At 41.9% G+C, this 14,638-nt stretch overlaps 1 protein-coding gene across 4 annotated transcripts in view; it reads right to left on the reverse strand.

The window, feature by feature from the left end:
• Nucleotides 1–14,638, reverse strand: part of SEMA6A (semaphorin 6A) — a 125,823-nt gene that overhangs the window by 41,617 nt on the left and 69,568 nt on the right. For all 4 annotated transcript variants that reach the window (XM_045837968.1, XM_045837964.1, XM_045837967.1 and 1 more), the window contains exons 4-9: nucleotides 11,530–11,590; nucleotides 10,164–10,226; nucleotides 9,337–9,438; nucleotides 3,991–4,081; nucleotides 1,319–1,438; nucleotides 541–629 (exon numbers count right to left, since the gene is read on the reverse strand). In XM_045837968.1, coding sequence (XP_045693924.1) covers nucleotides 541–629; nucleotides 1,319–1,438; nucleotides 3,991–4,081; nucleotides 9,337–9,438; nucleotides 10,164–10,226; nucleotides 11,530–11,590 — 526 coding nt within the window. The remainder of the gene's footprint in view (nucleotides 1–540; nucleotides 630–1,318; nucleotides 1,439–3,990; nucleotides 4,082–9,336; nucleotides 9,439–10,163; nucleotides 10,227–11,529; nucleotides 11,591–14,638) is intronic.

The following is a 14,638-nucleotide window of genomic DNA, read 5'->3' on the forward strand; positions in this document are numbered from 1 at the left end:
TCTCTGGCATTCTCACTAGCTGCCTCTGGGCCTTGAATCTCATAGTCTGAATTCCTCCAGCTCTGCAAGTGACCCTGGCATCGAATCTGTGCCCTCTCACTTAGTGACCTTGATCTACTCTCTGGTAATAACAACTGAAATGGACATCTCCTAGGTCTTCTTTTGCTTTATTCAATAAAGGTAAAATTCAGTATTCTCAGTTCGCTTTAAGATACTGGATATCTACTCTCTGGGTGGAACAACTCATTAAGAAGATGAAACTGTTGAGTGTACCTGCAAACTACCTCTCAACACACTCAAAACTCAGAATGGAATTACCAAACATCTGTTTGTCACATTTTCAAAAGAAATATTTAAGATGTTCCCTGTACTCCGTGACTATAATGAGAAAACATATAGGGCTTTGAGGCAGCATGGTGTTGCACTGCCACTAACCCTTGGATCTTCTCAACATGATGGCCTTGTCTTTAGATGTATGGTTCCTACTTCAAGGATACTTGTGACAACATTGGTCCAAAAGTGAGACACCCCCCGCCTTACCTTTCCCATGGTGTTGTATTCCACTGCTATTTCCCTGAAGAAGAAGTAGATATAGTCTCCATAGTCCACCGCTTGTACAAAGTATGGTTCTGTGGACAAATTGGAAACTTTAATTAGAGACAAGTCACACAGAGTTAAAAGAATTTTAATCACTTGCAACCAGTGACATGTTATTAATTACAAGTGTAGGGCCATTAGGCATTTGGTTAACACTAACCATTTCTAATGACCTCACATGTGCAAAGGCTGGTGATTTCAGAAAGCATTCGAGCCTACAAATTACTTATTTCAGAACTGGTTGCAACCAACAATGAAGACTTAATGAGTTTTGCATATCTCTGTAATTTTATGTTCCACAATAGAATGTCCATATTACAGAAAGGATTTTGTACACATCTCCTTCTCAACCCTGACTCATACAGTGTTATGAATAGCTTTTTTCCTGTTCCCTACCACCTCCAATCCCCTGCTCCCCTTTATGAATGAAATGTTCAATTCTTTTCATGTGGGACTCTGAAATGAGAGTTTGAGACAGGGAAAGATGAATGTAATGTATTCTATTGTAGGGGCACTGGTAGTTTTGTTAATATTTCAGAAACTCATGGGAAGTGAAAAAGGGAGGTAAATAAATCAGTTGAGACAAAAGGCACAATTTGCACCTTCCTGTCTGTCAGAAGCCATTACTAAAATGAAACTACAGTCTGGTCCTTCGGGACTTTAAATCTCCCTCAAGACATGCATCTTCCTCCCTCCCCCATTTCGTCTTTTGTTTGTTCACCTTTCAACCATTTTGAGTCATGCTTGACGGTCCGTAGGGTCGGGCTGTCTCCAAGACTCCGGTAAATAACTGCATCGATGGCAAGGAAGTCAGTCACTGTGGCCGAGTAGAGTTTTCCATCTTAGGAGAAAAAGAAAAAAGGTGAATGGGGTGGAGAGCAAGGCAGTGGGCATGGGGGAATAACAGAGACATACCCCAGACTGCTTTCCGATATCAGGCAAATGAGATAGGACAACTGGGAAAAATTCAAGAATCTCTGGGAAAATACTTGCCCCACATTCCTGACCATGTGAAATTGGGATCATGAGAGATGAAACATTTTTCATTTTTAAATTGCATGGCAATTTCTAAGCAGCAGCAGCAGCTCCAGGAACAGGGTAAATGAAAAATGTTGTTTGCTTCATTTGACTGGATGGTCCTCGACTGGAACCTCCAGGCCAAGGCCCCTTGGACACGCCTACTGCCACCACACTGTCGTCAGCAGGATTGGCTGGGATCCCAGGGAAAGATGGAAGCTGATTGCTCTCCCCTGAAATTTTGTGTTCACACAGAAGTGATGGAGTCCTCAGACTGGACAGGCGAGGGGAGTTAAGAAACCGGGAGGGGGGTCGTAAACACAAAGGAGCAGGCTTACTCGCTGCTTCTATCCTGAGAGTCACTGCTCCTCTTAACCTAAGTCACAAGAGCCACTAAACCCTGCCAATCTAGCGAAATAAGAAATATTTACCTCAGTATTTTCAAAGTCATAAACTTGAAAACATTCTGACATACAAGATAGCAAAACAAAGAGAAAAGGGGGGAGGGGTGATCCTGAGTTCAAGCTTGGCTTTCTTTATGAACTCATGCTTTTTGGGAGATAGGCTTGAGGGTGCGTCCAAAGCAAAAGAGACAGAATCAGACTAACTATTAATCCCTAAACATTTTGATTCTTTTTCCAGATTAGCAAACTGTCTTCACATGAGTAGTTAAATGGGATGTTCTGGGGTAACAGAATCTATATAGATGGAACAGAGACAATAATTAAATTCAAACTAAAAAATTACTCCCATTTTAATGGATTACACATCTTCATGAGTTGTATGTCAGAGCAGCTTCCATACATACAATGTAGTATTCTTTAAGCTCTTCTACTTGTAGGGAAGTATGAGGGTTGATGAAAAGCTGATTCAGACATACCTAAATTCTTAATGTCTACCTTTGGTTTTAAAATAACTACAGTTGGTTCAGGTTCAGTTTAGAGCTATCTTAATACCGGCATTATTAACAGCCATATGTATTAGTGAGTATTGACTGGGTTATTGGAACTGCAGACAACAAACATTTCTGTTGATGAAGGTATCTACAAAAACCACAACTTTTGTTAATAGAGTTGTAGCCGCAGGTCGTACAGGTATAACTGGGGTGGGGGGTACAGGGGAACGAGGGTGTGTGTATGTCTTCCTCCGGACCACTCTCCAGTACTCTTTTTGCTTTACATTCAACACTGGGTATCTCTCCAGAACTTTTACTTGTAAAACAGAGCACTATTCTGGCAAGTCTTGATAATATGAAACTCATTTAGTTGCAGCAAGGACCGATATAAAAGGGCTGAGCTTGTGTGAGGTTTCAAACATTGCAGCGAACACCTATTTAGTATACCTGATGGGGAAGTGGCCGTCATAGAATTAACTTGGCACAAGCTGTTGCTACATTCTCTGACTAGAGTTAGGATCACAAATGGATGACACTGAGGATGAGGTTCAAGGAGCTAATCTTGTTTCGTAATCAAAGGCCTAAAGCTCCTCATCTAACTAGAATGTGCCAGTGGTTAGCTTTTATGATGGAAATGATAGCTAACTGTTTTATTACGTGCTGTAACAATCACTATTATACCAACTCTTCTCCCTATGCCCACCTCCGCATACACAGCTGGCAATGAATTCTTAAACAAATTTCTAATAGAATGCACACACCTTCATCCACAAAAATCTCAATCTGAAAATGATGACTTATTTGCTGCTGCATTATATCTTTTGCAATGCAAGGAAGGCATGAGGATGGGGAGTGGGGTCAACCTGAGCCGACCAGCACCGTCCCCTCAGCCACTACAACCTTCCCATCAGACAGGCGTGTAACCCAACCAGGTCAGTGATATTTGAGAAGGTGTTTGCTAGAAACTTGCCTCATTGTTCTGAGAGAGCTTCCAGAAACTTCCTTTTGTCTCTTTCCTTCTCCCTTCTATATGTGGACAAGAAGATATGTAGCCCTAATTGGGGTTGACAGGCATCCTGTGACCACGAGAGCAACTAGTCTCTCTCAGAAGGAAAAGACAGGGAGCAGAGAAATGAAAAGGATCCATGTCCTGGATGATACTGATGAGTTGTTGAATCAAACCAACTTTTACCTTAAATAATCAATCTTATTTGAGCCCAAACAGGCCCCAACCAATATGTCACATATTCAGTGCAAAGCTATTAGCCTTTTCTGAAGGCACAAAAGCATGGGTACCTGTGGAAAGACTTCTTTTAAGAAGCAAATTATAATCTCCATATTGATTTCAAATGGAAAAGACATTCCTAATCACAGTATTCACCAGAGAAATAAAGTACGATGGCAGCTCCTCCAGAGCAGGTTTGTAGCAACAAGCAGAACATGCAAAAGCAGATGCGACGAAGAGAAAGCAGATCATTTACCTGCAAACAGAGCAATGTTGGCATGCTTGGCATCATAAGGGCACCTGGCCATTCCACTGAATTCATCCCCAAAAGGTTCCAAAGTATCCATCTAAATGAAATAATAGGACTTCATTAGGAACAACAACTAACAGGAGTAATAATGACTAATATTTACAAAGCACTTAATGTGCTAAATAATTCATATTCATGGTGCAGACGATCCTTGAATACCCTCTTGGATAAGTCTATTGGATTCAAGTGAGCAAACTGAGGTTAAGAGAGATGAAGACACTCGATCAAGGTTCTACAGCTTGAAGACTCTGAACTTCAGTCATGTGTGCTTGACTCTTAACCGTTACAACACACAGATTTCTATATCCTCTAAATAAAATGCTCTAGAAATAAGTGTCTTTGGAAAAGGAATTTCTGAGGTAATCACCAGGAAAACTTATTTGCCTCCCTCCCTCACATCCCTCAAATTATCTGTGGAGTCATGAACTCTACAGAGAATGACCTCAGTTTTTGGTTTTGTTTTGCCTGAGGAGTCCTGCCTTTGTGGGTGAAATCCCAGGAGAAGACACTAGATTCTTCCTTGGGTTACTTGGTAGAAGAGTGTGGAATCAGCTAAGGTGCAAAAAAATGGATGCAAGCAGAGCTCAGATGACCTTTTGTACCTTCTTCAGAAACATGTCTTAGCCTGAGATCATGTCATTGAGAAAGAGAGGTCCAGACACTGACAGCACACAGTGGCCAAAGGCAGTGCGGTGTGGGGCTGCTCTTTGATTTCTGTCTCCTAGTGCTCAACCCACGCCTTATTCCTGTGTGCTAGCGGTTATTACTGGCTTGCCAGTGGGTTTTGTGTGGCCATGTTAGTATGGTTTTAAACAAAAAGAAAGGAAAGGAAAGGGAAGGAAGAAAAAGAAAGAAGAAGGGAGAAAGAAAGGGAAAGAAACTATTTTAAATAAGGAGTTTGCACATGAAAACCTGGATTTCTTGCTTCTTTTGAATAAGTGGGAAAGTCCATTCTGGCCCTTCTTACCCACGTGGTAGCAACAAGCTATTGTTGAGTAATGGGCACCCTTGTCATTTTCTTCCAACAAGTATGTGGTAGCCAGTACCAAAGCCCCTTCACCCACAGAATGTACCAACATCCTGCTTGTTTCACTCCTATGTTACCTGCCTTGCTAGCTATTCACCAAGCTCCAGTCTCTTTCCTCATAACACACTAAACTATACTTAACCATCCTCCCTAGTGGTTAGGTGTGATCATGTGACTGAGCTCTGGCCAATGGCATGTGAGTGTAAAGCTATGCACCACATCTAGCTGTTGCCCCTAAAAACCTTCCAGGACGTTCTACTCTTGTTCTCCTTCCACATTCCCCCCTTTACACAGAGGGTCCAGTGGGCAATTTCCAGACCCTAGGAGATGGCAGAGGTATGAGCGGGATGGAGCTTGGCCTTCTGAATAAACTCACAGTGACCTGTGTCACTGACCGACACGTGACTGTGACATGAGCAGGAAATGGACACTGTTGGTCAGCCACTAACATTCATTGGCCTTCTATCTGCTGGTCGTCTTCCTTACACCATGGATCTTCCGGCATTTAAACCTCAGAATCGTAGAGTCCACATAAGGATCTCTTCCACAGCATTAATGTTTTTATACCCCTCTGTGGTGATCTTCTTTATAGTTTTAGGGTATTTTGTGTATCACCTGGCAGTTGCATGGTTTGACTACAGATATAAAAACTGAAAGAAGATAAACCCACAACAGAGGAAGGATCCACAGAAAGGTCTTCACCCCTAAATCAAGGTGCTTGGTGTCACGGTCCATGGGAGAAGAGTGAGGTTCTTCCTGAGTAGTCATTAGCATTGCCCAGTCAAGGGTGTTTTTTGCCCTAACCCTCCAGTAACCATTTCAGGGATATGACAGGCCCTTTCCATCTGTAACCACTTTGAGATAGCCCCTATTGAAGCCACCCTATTCTCTCAAACTGTAGCTGAGAATCTCAAAACCGCTGTGTGAAAACCATACATTTTTAGGGGAAGGTGTTCAAGTCAGACACCCCTTAAAACAAATGTACTCTTTGCTCCCAGCACATTTTTATTCCAGCTTTATTCCAGTAAGACCTTCCTATTGAACTGTGACAGACATTGCCATCGATGGGTCTGGCAAATATTCAAAATTGGTGCTTAGCACACAATGATGCAACAGAAATGCCCTTCTCCCAAGCAGCACACTCTGTGATCTCAGCAATGGGGAAACAATATACAAGAGGAAGGTATTTTAAAAATGTACCTACTTCTAAAACAATGGCTATAGATGTAGCTAGTCAAAAGCAGGAGGCAGTGAAGAATTAACATATTGATTTGTAAGTATGGAAGGTACAGAGACAAAACAATGTCGTGGTGAAATCCTCTTTTCATGAAATAAGAACTAATCTTTGCGTTAGTCATCAAGTCTCAGACTTGAAGCAGCCCCTGGGAAATTAAATCACTGTAGGGTACAGATAATTATACTAAGAGCCAGCCTGACTTTTGCAAAAGTTCAAGAGGTTTAGAGAACAGGAGGGAAAAGGCATGGAGTGTAGTTTTAGATTTATAGTGGGTAGCCTTCAGAATTCTCCCCCAGATAATCTTATTTGGGCCATAATCTTTCTAATACATCCAGCCTTCTTTTGTTATAAAAAACTATAGAAATAAGGGCATGGAACAGAGAGGCAGAGACCAAAAATTTGTCACCCTCCTGTTTCAAGTTAGTCTAATCAATCTGATGCTTCTGCATTATGGGATTTGGAATTTTCAGTGAAAGATGGGCCATTGTTTTTGTTTTCAATCTTTGGTATTGATCTGTTGATAAAAAATGCAGAAGAAAGAGGCTGTCCATTTTCTCTGAAGCCAAATACAACATGTCCCATGTCATCGGTGAAGTTTTGCTGTGCCCAGAGTCTAACAGAACCCTTTTCTGAGCAATGACAAAGGTTCTCATGACTAGTCACCGTGTTAGGCATACAGATGGGGAGTGCGCAGGAAGAACACCATGTCTGGTTTCTGAGAGGTGCCTGCTCCTGCAGCGTGTCTCGGCAGATGAAGCTAGAACAAGTGAGAGGGGAAGGCATCACCGGAAGTGAGGCAGCCTGGGGACTGGAACATGTATGGGAAGAATGAGCGAGATCACTCGTGGCCTGTGTATCTCAGTGCCAACAAAACCTGTAATTTGTCATAAAAGATAGCTTTCCAGCTAAGAAATCTGTCGGGATTTGTTAGAAGCATTAATCCTAATGAGTCCTAAACAATGACAAACAGCACTGGAATATTAAGTGGTAGAATTCAAGTCAAAATGTCAGCTGCATGGTGTTATTGGCTAGAGTAAATATTCGACTGGAGGCTTTTATTACAAACCACAGAGATCTTGTCATTATTTAAAAATTTGATATTTTATGATAGTATTTTGTATTGATTTATGTTTTTAAAAACATTGCATTAAGAACACCACTTATCTTGATTACTGAATTTTTTGGTAGCATTAGACTTTGCACCTGAGGCGAATGCCTCACTTTCCTCACCCCAATCCTGGCCTGGCTGGGGCCCATTCCCAATCCTAAGATTGAAGATGAGCATTTGGGTAAAAACAGGCCTTCCCTTCAGTGTCTCTGCTAAAGTGGACGGTCTCGTAAAACTGTTCGAGCAAAGGCTGGTGACCCCTAGTCCTGGTGTCTTTTCTCCTTCTTTTCACCCCAGGGTTTCACTCTGTGCTGGTGAAACCCAAACCTAGTTCTCCCCATGTCTCTCCCTGAATCAAGGCCTGACCACCCCTCTTCTTGTTGGATAGCTCCATTAAAGTCACATGCGCATTGTGTCCGCAGTGCTGTGCATAATTACAATGCACAGAACCGAATGCCCAACTTCTCTGTTTATGAGCTGCTCACCCGCTCAACCCCAATGCCCTCCCATTATCCCATCTGAACTGGTGGTAGCCCCTGCCATCCACTCACCCAGAGATAACCTAGTGATCATTCTGAACTCTTCCCTCTTGTTATGCTGTGCTTCCTATCAATTGCTGAGTCCTATGGATTTCTGTCACTTAAGCATTTCCTGAATCTGTTCTCTTCCTTCCATCCATGGGGCCACCTTCCTCTCCAGCCTCTTTGTTTTCCACTCGTCACTTCATAGTCCAGTGCTCCAGAACCAACGGAAGGTTTTCAAGCTCAATAGACTGGTTTTACTCCATGCCTTTGTTCTTGCTGTTTCCCCTACCTGAATTGCCCTTCTCCCTTCATTCAGCTAGCTTCTGCTTCTTCTTTAAGGCAAAAGTGAGGCATTATCTCCCTCACTATCTCACAAATAATTTATCGAGCACCTGTTGGAGGCGCTCCGTTGGGCTCTGGGCAGTCTCCGATGTGTATGCATTTCTCCTGGGCTGCAGGTGTACGTGTTCCATGTGTGAGCACAGCAGGGGGAGTGTTTGAAGAGAGGACTCGGCTGCCTCTTTCTGGAAGCTTTCCCTGACTCCTCATCTCAGGCACTGACTACTTTTCTGTTGTACGTCTATAATGCTCTGCATTATGTTGCCATAGCAGCAATCACATGGAATTGTGGTCTCGTTTTCCTGTCTGGCTTCCCTAAGGATGGAGACCTCTTATCCATTTTTACAACTTCAGTGCCTGGCCATGGGAGAAACTCAATACACGCTGGCTAAATGAAAGACTGTGGCAGAAAGAAGGGACAAGGAGAGCTAGCAACTGTGGAGCCAAGGCCTCAGGTCACTGTTACCTCTGCTTTTGAGCTGGTAGCTCCCACTTCTTCAGCAGTACTTCTATCAGCTGCATCAGAACTAACTAGATTTAGTAATGCTTTGGGAGTACATTTTCCCCCTTGCATAAAGGCCAAGGTAAGCAAGCAGAGTGCTAAGTAGAATTAAATTCCTGTGTTCTGGAAAATCTTACCTAGAGGAAAGTCTACAGTTGCCAGTAGCCAGCTTTTGAGATACCCTTTAAAATAGGAATCACAATATATGTAAGTGTGTTTTTGTGCTCAGAGAAGTGGGAGGGAGAGAGAGAGGAACAGAGAGGAAATCCACATGGCATACGTGGCAAGTATGTTGGTGTTCTGAACAATAAAGAATAGGGTCTTACAGAAACTAACTTGGCTAGCTACACTCTTTAAAGACTTGTCAATCAATCCTGAACTAACAGGAAGCTTAGGAGCTTGCTCAGGATCACTCATGTGGAGCAATACTTTATGTCAAACAAGTGAGAGGGACCCAGGTGGTGTTGAGCAACCCCTCCTACGTGGCTGCAGATACGGTCAAGTGCATTACGAAATACCTCCAGAACGTGCGCTTCCAACAGACAAGAGACTTACCTTGTAGTTTCTGCAGGAAGGGTTGAAGGCATTAGTTCCACAGACAAACAAAGTATCATCGTTTTTCTTTAGAATAACTTTAATAAAGTTGTGACACTCATCCTGAAAAATAATTCAAACTCTTTTGTATCCAGTTCATTCAACATAGAAACCCGCTCTTCACCGTGAACTATGATCTGCCGGCACAGTCAGGTTAAAAGGATGGTGGCCAAGGAGCTCCTCTGTTAAAAGTTCGAGCTCCTCCAGATGTTCACCAAGAGATGATACTAACAATGACAACAATCGCCTCTAGAACGGTATGTAAAAACATGGCGTAGAGTCCATGTTCATGCCACAAAAGGAAGGCAAGCCTGGAATTGGCAGCCTCCCATCACACTAATTTTAATGCCAGATGCTGTAGGGTTTCTTAGCGTACAAAGCTTCGGGCTAAAGTGTGTTTTTATGTTGTTCTGTGACCAAGGGTACAAACCCCTGTATGCCTGCAGCAGCCTTTTCCGGGCTCTTCTGCAGGGTCCCCCAAGGGCTTTGGACTGTGAGGTGGGCTACTAGAGAGTGCACTCAGAAGAGTCAGGGCAGCCAGCTCCGTGTCCATAATCCCTAGTGCCCCTAAGTAGTTCAGATGCATCCCTAACAGCTGCTGTGGTGTTTCATCACATTAAAAGCAAACTATTTTTGCAAATTAAAGCCTTCAATACGTTGATGGAAACAGCAATTACTGGGGGGAAAGGGACTAGCATGATCCATTCCACATCACGGTCTATGGCTGGAGATAACAGTCAAAACCTTAACCCAAAGTGGCAGCAGCAGGAGAAATGAAAATTGCCTACCTTATGTTTTCCCTTCATTCTGCACGTGTCTACATCAGCCTGTCTAGATTTCCATGTCAGTTTCTGCAGGGATCAAGAAAAAATCAATTAGAACCCAGAGACTGTTGCAGTTGATTTTAGAAGTAAGAGTTCCCTTGGGGAGACTAGAGGCTGAACATATATTTACTGAAAGTTTTCCACGCCCTCTCTCCTCGATTAATTCATGATAACAACAAAAGATTAAAGTAGGAAACGTTCATTTAATTTTGAACTTGTGTGTATTCATTAAACTACAAAATGATCTTCTCTTTGAGATAAAGATGAAGGAAAAGAAGAATAAATAACTGGAAATTTCTCATAAAATATCCAAATTAACTTCTCTATTATGCTCATTTTGATAAAATGTATGCCTTTGCCCTTTGCTTTCAGTTGATAAATCAATTTTCATGAAGCAGGCTTTTCCCTTAACATAGGGAAGTCATTTTCTTAAAAAATAAAGGGGACATTCACTTCAGGTAGACAAAGATTTAATTCAGCTTACACTCCACGAAAATTCGTGGACTAAAGGGATCATCTACTTCTATGGCAGATTTTATTAACTAAAATAACTGCATGTGGAGATAGCAAGGGAGCCTAGGTTATATTTTATGTCTGCCTGAAATGGACAACGATCCAATTCCTGAGTCACAACGGTCAAGTCAAACGTACTACTGCGAGGCATAGAAACATAACATTTAAACATTTGTGGGACAGTTTTTACATGTGAAAACTGATATTTTCCTGCACAAACATGACAATATTTTATTAAAGGAATGTAAAAAGCACCTAAGACTTGAGGTGTACATGGTCACATATTTGATGAATAAAATGATATATATATAATGGTGTCTGAAATTGTGTTAAGCCCTAACTTAAAGCCAAATTAAGACTTCACAAAATGTTCTAAATTGTTATTAGCCACACCAGCTCAATCAATGCATTTAAGATACAAATTTTCTTCAAGAACTATCCTAAAATCCTTCATTTCAGGATTGTTTTATTTTTTATTTCTTTAAGACTGTACATATGTTTGTTTTTTAAAAATTTATTCTACTATAGTTGTCCCAATTTTCCCCTGTTGCCTGCCCCACCCCCCACCCCGTTAGTCCCCTCCCCACTGTCCATGTTCATGGGCCAGCCATACCTGGCTGATTAGACTCTTCCCCTTCTTTTCTCCCCAACCTCCCCGCTCCCCTCTGGTTGCTGTCAGTCTGTTCCTTGTTTCCATGCTTCTGATTCTATTTTCCTCATTTCATTTGTTCATTAGGTTCCTCTTATAGGTGAGATAATATGGTATTTGTCTTTCTCCGCCTGGCTTATTCAGAAGGATAGTTTTAAAACTACTTACTTTACTACAATAAATTTCTTCTGTGTGTGATGTGTCTATATCAACAGTATAAATATGGTCCCTAAAAACAAAGAAAAAAACCAATGTCAAATATAAGAATCAAGACAGTTCATTTTATCATGAATGAGTGTATGTATGTGTGTGTGTGTGTGTGTGTACACACACACATATATAAAATTCAAGGCAGATAAAACCATAGCCATGCTATTAAACAAACAAACAAACAAACAGACAAACAAAACAAGACATCCACATGGGAGAAAAATGGAAGAGTTCAGCCTGTAAGATGCCTCCGATCACAGTCAGCCCCTTTTGATACAGTGGCATCTTGCTGCATGGGACACCTATTATGAACTTTCCTGTAGTTCATCATATCAGAACCGGAACATCTGTATATTATAGCTTAGGAGAGAGGACTATGAAAGTTAAATTGGCCCCCAAACCGGAACACAGATGGGTTCACGTTTCAGTGTCTTCAAATCCAGGTGCCAGACACTTGGTATTCAACGTGCCACATCTGTTCATCACGGCGGCTAATGAAAAGCTGGCCTTCATCTCCATCTCTCAGTCCTGGCTTGGTGACGTGGCCAACGAGATGGAAGATGAGAAAGGTAAAATTAATCCAGAAGCCACTCTTTTCATCACACAGTGATGGTCAACTAAGGCCTAAAGTGCACTTGAGCTACAGTTCACATTTCTTGCTTCTGTTCACCTTCCTGTTTTGCTGAGAATTTGGTTGTCTCTGTGATTTGCTGCCAATCTCCCCTTGGAAGGGAAGAAACAAAACCAGCAGCTCAGGTGTGGGCCTATATTTAAACATCCCCTTCTGTTTGAGCTGAGTACAAGGGCGTTTTTGTCTGGAATTCAGAAGAAAGAAAAGAAAAGAACTACATTTAACTGGGGAGATGGGGGGCTAGTGATGGAAAGCAAAACAGCTCATTTTCCTTTGAAATAACATTGACTTTTTTCTAAAATGCAGGAAGTCCTGGGGGCTGGAAAATTACCCACAGCTTTAAACCAAGACCTCAAGGATCCCATACAGACTTTCAGGCCCCTCATTACTTAAAAGAAAGGTGGGGGAAGGGAGGGAAAAAAAGAAAAAGGAAAGAAAGGAATTATGTCAGGATTTACTTCAATTTTCCCCCATTTTTTTTGAAGTCTGTTTGCTACTACTTTTATGGAAGGTACAATAAATAAAAATGAAAATAAAAGCAGCCTCTTTCATGTGAAAATAAAAGGAGAGGGCAAAGCAGTTGGCTTAGAAAACTTCCTTTCCTGCTATGGAAGGAAGAGAGAGAGAGAGAGAGAGGGAGAGAGAGAGAGACTGAAAATGAATTAAGTAAGAGTGGTGAGGGGGAGAATGGGGAGCCTGTTTTGTAAACTGCTGAATTGGGAAGTTCTTTAAACTTTAGTAGGGTGCCAGAATTGCCCTGCCCTTTAATTTCAAGGCAGTTCCATTGCATTCCTTCATTACTAGTTTGACTTTATGCTGTGGGTCAGGCTCATTCTTGGAATGGAATTGCCTATTACTTTGGTAGTAGGTTTGAGAGGACTCTAGGTTTTCATTGCCCTGCCTCCCCTCAAAACTTTAAGTAGGAGTGGAATATATGAATTGTAAATTAACAGCTGATTAATATGCATTGGCAGTTCCTCAGAAAGCTCTTGGATTGCCCTTTTCTGGCATGGCCTGTTTATGTTAATTAGCAGTTTAGAGATTAAAGGGGGGAAAAGTATTTACAAAATGGATAATAATAAAGCAGAATTGAAAGGGGTTCTTGCCATTAAGCCTCATTCAGTCCTCGGGTTCTGGATGGGGCTTCCGATTGCTGACACCAAGTGTCCAGAAGAACTGGGAAGCCTTTTAATAATACTATCTGTGAATGAAATCTCCTTTTGCACAATGGCAATCTTTTTCAATATCTAAGAGATCACACTGCCCAGCAAGCAGAAACAGACCAGGGTCAGGGGTTATTCCCACACTGCTGAGTGCATCCTAGGATGCACACAGTGCACTTGCTGCATTAAGTTATTTGAACACAAACTGACTTAATCCTAGGACTTCCTCTCCCCTTCTCCAGTGAGCACCACTGCATTGTGTTGCCCCAGCTTGTGCCTGGGGGAAGGATTTAACTTTAAATCGTGTTACTTGCTGCCTAGGAACCTGGATCTCTCGGCACAATGATGGGAAATGTGAAATTAAAGTGAGAGGAGAGAGCCTAAATGTGGGAGCCACAGAACTTAAGGAATAGTTCCAAGGGTGTGTATTGAAGGGAAGTGGCTGAGTATAGAACGGAAAGCAGCTTGTCAATACTAGGGTATTACAAATTTTACCTCTAATGAAAGGCAAGTCTATTTTATAGTTTTAAAAAATTGAATGTGGCCCTGGCTGGTGTGGCTCAGTGGATTGAATGCAGGCCTCAGAACCAAAGGGTCCCTGGTTCCGAGTCAGGGCACACGCCTGGGTTGCAGACCAGGTCCCCGGTAGGGGGTGTGCAAGAAGCAACCACACATTCATGTTTCTCTCCCTCAGTTTCTCCCTCCCTTCCCCTTTCTAAAAATAAATTCAATTTTTTAAAAGAAAATTGAATGTATTTCTCCTTTCTGTCCTTTCATTTCTTCTTTCTCTTTTTCTTGGGGCCAGGGATTAGAATAAAATGTGGTTTTAACAAGCTGGAATAATAGTCACTACTAAGTGTGTATAGCACCTTGCTCCTAACTCAGGTGCCACCCTGGCCCTGCCGTCCACAGCCTTGCTAAAATAAATCATCAGGTATGTGGGCAGTCCATTGTACCCCATCAGAGACTCCACTGCAAAGTGAACAATTCATTGAAGATTCTTTAGTGAACTTATTTCTCACAGATCCAGTGTTTAATCATTTGTTTTCACCAGCCTTTTGATAATTGGGTACAAATGTACTCTTCTAGCCGTACTGTATTTGGGAAACAAAAAATGATATTTAAGAAAGAGCTAATATTCTGCTACAAAGGTGGCTACTGAGGACCTCACTGAAATGCTTTCTACTGAATGCAATCAATGACTAATAGCTGTGCTTGGGCAACAGCTATCAGAAGGTTATTCCTAGGACAAATATCACCATCTCTACTGCTC

This window comes from Phyllostomus hastatus, unplaced genomic scaffold (assembly GCF_019186645.2).
Source record: "Phyllostomus hastatus isolate PE091 unplaced genomic scaffold, TTU_PhHast_1.1 phas_contig_254, whole genome shotgun sequence".
In the NCBI taxonomy this organism is placed as follows: domain Eukaryota; kingdom Metazoa; phylum Chordata; class Mammalia; order Chiroptera; family Phyllostomidae; genus Phyllostomus; species Phyllostomus hastatus.